This window comes from Octopus bimaculoides, chromosome 21 (assembly GCF_001194135.2).
Source record: "Octopus bimaculoides isolate UCB-OBI-ISO-001 chromosome 21, ASM119413v2, whole genome shotgun sequence".
NCBI classification, from domain to species: Eukaryota; Metazoa; Mollusca; class Cephalopoda; order Octopoda; family Octopodidae; genus Octopus; species Octopus bimaculoides.
Window position 1 is genome coordinate 1,082,866 of NC_069001.1, and position 3,895 is coordinate 1,086,760.

General features: G+C 39.1%; 2 protein-coding genes across 4 annotated transcripts in view; one reads left to right on the forward strand and one right to left on the reverse strand.

Moving 5' to 3' along the window:
- The window catches only part of LOC106878663 (EP300-interacting inhibitor of differentiation 3), a 7,744-nt gene extending 6,781 nt beyond the window's left edge, over positions 1-963 (forward strand). For all 3 annotated transcript variants that reach the window (XR_008266438.1, XR_001410528.2, XM_014927948.2), the window contains exon 2: positions 585-963. Coding sequence is in view for 1 of the 3 variants with exons in the window: in XM_014927948.2 (XP_014783434.1) it covers positions 585-595 (11 nt within the window). In the remaining 2 variants the exon portion in view is untranslated. The remainder of the gene's footprint in view (positions 1-584) is intronic.
- A 314-nt stretch (positions 964-1,277) lies between these two features.
- Positions 1,278-3,895, reverse strand: part of LOC106878662 (prokineticin receptor 2) — a 21,591-nt gene continuing 18,973 nt past the window's right edge. Inside the window, exon 2 of the mRNA XM_014927946.2 lies at positions 1,278-3,168. Coding sequence (XP_014783432.1) covers positions 1,761-3,026 — 1,266 coding nt within the window. The 5' untranslated portion in view covers positions 3,027-3,168 and the 3' untranslated portion in view covers positions 1,278-1,760. The remainder of the gene's footprint in view (positions 3,169-3,895) is intronic.

Sequence of the window (3,895 nt, forward strand, 5' to 3'; positions counted from 1 at the left end):
CTATTTCTAGTAGGTCTAGAAACCACATAGAGAGACCTTAAAGTGGTGTCTATTTTTGGTAAAAAAGACAAAACTCCGCCATCCACCAAAAGATATCTCAAAAGTTTACTTCGGGTCCCATATATGCTAAAGTTGAGCTCCCATGAACTGACTTTTAACCCTGACTTTAAACCAGATAATCTCTTCTACCAAGCCTGACTCCGTAATATCTCACTAGTTCACAGTAATGCTTCCTGCTACGGCTAAGCTATTTCAGCAATGTTTTGGTATAGTAAAAGCGAACTTACGTCTTTTACGCCATCAAATGTAGAATCCAGATTCCATTGAGATTTGTCTTCCTTTTTGAAAGAGAAACTTTGCAAAGGGAAAGAGTTGTCTCCCCTGTTCTTGTAACTTTTTTTTGTCTCCAAATCTTTCCAGTGAATGAGAATTGATGAAACAATTTTTTTAATCTTACGATTTATTCTCCATCAAACTGAGTGCATACACACACACACACACATGCATGCACACACACACACACACACACAGGGTGTCTGGGTTAAATTGGATGACGGTTTTTATTTCTCCTTTTTTTTTCTCAGGAACAGCTTGATGTATTGGTGAACAGTCAATGGCGTTGGAGAGCATGCTGTTGGAAGGTCATATGTGTGGCAGCAGGAGTTGGTTCCTTACCATCCCAGAAAGAGTCAGACATAATTGTCAGAGAATTTCTACAACTTCCCTGGCACCAATTTCCTAGATTGTCATCCCATGGATTTCTATGTGTGAGATGCAGAGGTAAAAGACACCAACTGCTCTGCTTGCAACACTAAAGCCAAGCTGGAGGCCAAGATCAAAGAGGTATTCAAAGATCTTCACAGGGACACAGTGAGGAATACTTGCAACAAGTTCTGGGGCTGTCTTGAAGCTGTGGGGGAAGCTATGGGGTGTCTACTTTAAATAAAATGCTTTTCAAATCTAGTTGATATTTTTGGAGTTTTTAAAATACCGTTTTTTTATAGAATATTGTTTTGTTTTCCTTTTAAGCAAACAGTCAAATTTAGCTCAAACTCCTTGTACACACACATCACACACATAAACACACACACTCACAAACACACACACACATACACACATTCTCAGAAACCAATAATGGAACCTTTACATGGTCATTTAACCCACGAGTTGAGCACTGAGGTTGATGCAGTTGATTTACCGTTTTCCCCCCCAAAATTGCTGGCCTTGTGTCAAAATTCGAAAACACCATCTGTGACAAAATTAAAAACTGAAACAAGGATGTTTTATGCAAATTTATTAACAAAATAATAATAATAATAATAATGATAAAAACAGATCTATATATATATATAAAAAAAAACGATAAAGAATTTTTAACAATTTTCATCAACAATTAAAAGATCCAAAAAAAAAAAAAAGGATTGAGTGAATGCCTATGAAAAGAAATAAAACTGACCAATCTAATTATGGAGGAAATGTTCTTCATGTCTGGTTTTACCGAATCTAAGAGCAAGAATACTGAAAGTATGTGAATCATACAAACTCTAAACTGATTCTTTGGTTCAAGTGGGAAAATGGAATGGACTGCAAGTGTTTATTTATAATTTGAATATTTTAGAATTATTTTGTCGTATTTTTTTCTATTTTATTTCCTTTTTTTTTTTGGTCTTTCTGAAAATCTTGGTGTCAGACATAATTCATGGTCATGTGACAATGACCAATAAACCAATAAAAAATTTCGGTTTTTGCCTTTTTTTTTTTTAAAGAGACGCATCTTGTCTCATCCACAGACTGCCATGGCTGCGAGGCAAGCTGCTCAAACTCAAAGCCCCTTCGTTAGTTATACCCGAGTGTCCCATTGATTCCATATAATCCATGTGCCTTCTCATACTGCTGACTTCACCACATTCTGATGACGCCAAGCTTGTCGGAGTGTTCAGCAGCCGATTCTGGAAGGAAACTGGTTGTCTGAGTAATGCTGTGGACGCTGTGTTGTATGTGCTTTCTACCTGGGAAGCTTCCATATCTTTGTGATTTATCTGAGCAATTTTGTTCTGGAGATCCTTCTCCAAGTTGAATTTGTCTGCAATGTCCCAAAGATAGACGCTAGCAAACACCGGGGTGGTTATCGGTTGGCTCCAGGCCACGATTGTCAAGATTTTATAGAGCTGAGGCTTTAATATGAAATTCACATCGAAAATCGTGATCGCAAATAATGGCAGCCAGCACAAAAGGTAAGTGGCAGTCATCCCTATTAACATGAAAACTCTTCTCCGATGGTTGTCGATGAAAAACGGTTGGACATCTGAATGCAATTCGTCTGTCTCTATCTCCCACAAAATATCCTTCTCGTCGTGCGCAAGGAAATCTTCACCGAAAACATTTTGCGGTGTATATGCATGGTACTGCACTTTCTGATGGAGGAACCATAGACCGACGAGTGTCAAGGTTATTGCAAAGGTTATCAAGATCAGCCAACAGACGTGGGTCACAACACTGCTCGGAATTCCTTGTTTAAATGAACAAAATCCTATGTCTTTGTTGTAATGCAATCGGCTCGGTAAAAAGCCGACACCGAGATGAATGAGAATGCTAGCAAACCAGATCATAAACAACCCGAAACTGATACAGAGATAATTATTGTAGTTCTGTCTGTAGTAGATCATGTGGTATTCTTCGTTAACGACAATTGCAAACAAGTTGTATGCCGATGCCGTCATCAGTATGATGTAAACCGTGCCGAACCAATTGCAATGAGGAATCTCCTGACGATGCTGAAGACTGTAGCCGAGTGTGATGCAAAAAGCCGACTTGATGAGGTCGAGGAGGCAATGATGTGACAGAAAAGCAGTTGCAGCGTGGCGTAGCTTTTTAAACATCATCACCGCTAACAAGACTGCAACATTGCCTAAAATACCGACAAATGCAATGGCATAAACAATGCCCCCCTCCGTGTATCTGGTATCCAGGTCAGTCTCATTCCAACTCAATGCTTTACTGATGTTTGACGAGTCTGAAGACAACATGGTTCTGGCGTGCTGAAGGAAAAGATGAGCTTTTCAAATGAGTTTGTTAGTTCTGATAGTGATTAGCTAACATAGTATCGGTTCATTTAGGAAATATCCAGAAGAAATTCTTGACGAATGTCACAGAACTATCGTGAACAATCTGAAAAAGACAAAAAAGAAAAGATTGAAATTAAACAAGTGTGTTGTTGTTATTGCTATTGTTATCATCATCATCATCATCATCATCATCGTTAAGGAGGTGAGCTGGCAGAATTGTTAGCATGCTGAGCAAAATGCTTAGGAGTATTTCATTTGTTTTTACATTCTGAGTTCAAATCCTGCCAGGGTCGATTTTGCCTTTCATCCCTTTGGGGTCAATAAAATAAGTACCAGTTGTGTACTGGTGTACTGCTACTACTACTGCTACTGCTGCTGCTACATCTTGTAAATATTGTACCTTTGCATGTCCACATCCTTTCTCATTCCACAGCATATTTCTCAGATCCTGTTGTAACATTCTATTAAAATCTTGGGTAGAGGTGGTGGTGGTGGTGGCGGTGGTGGTGCCAGTGCTGATGCTAGTGTTGTTGTTGTTGTTGTTGTTGTTGCTGTTGGTGGGAGATACGGTGTTGGTAGTCATGGCGGTTGCAGTGTTGGTGATAGTGGCAGTGGTAATTTGTGGTTGTGGTGACAATGGTTGCGATTCAGTTGTGGTAGCTATGACGGTGGTGGTGGTGGGCAGGAAGATAACGAATGTCATTCGTTAACAGTCAGATTGATTTTGAAAAATGATTAAAATATTTTTAGCTGTGATCAACAACAACAACAACAAGATATTTTAGTATGACTGAAGGACATTGGTTAATCATATTCAGAAAAGGTGGGGG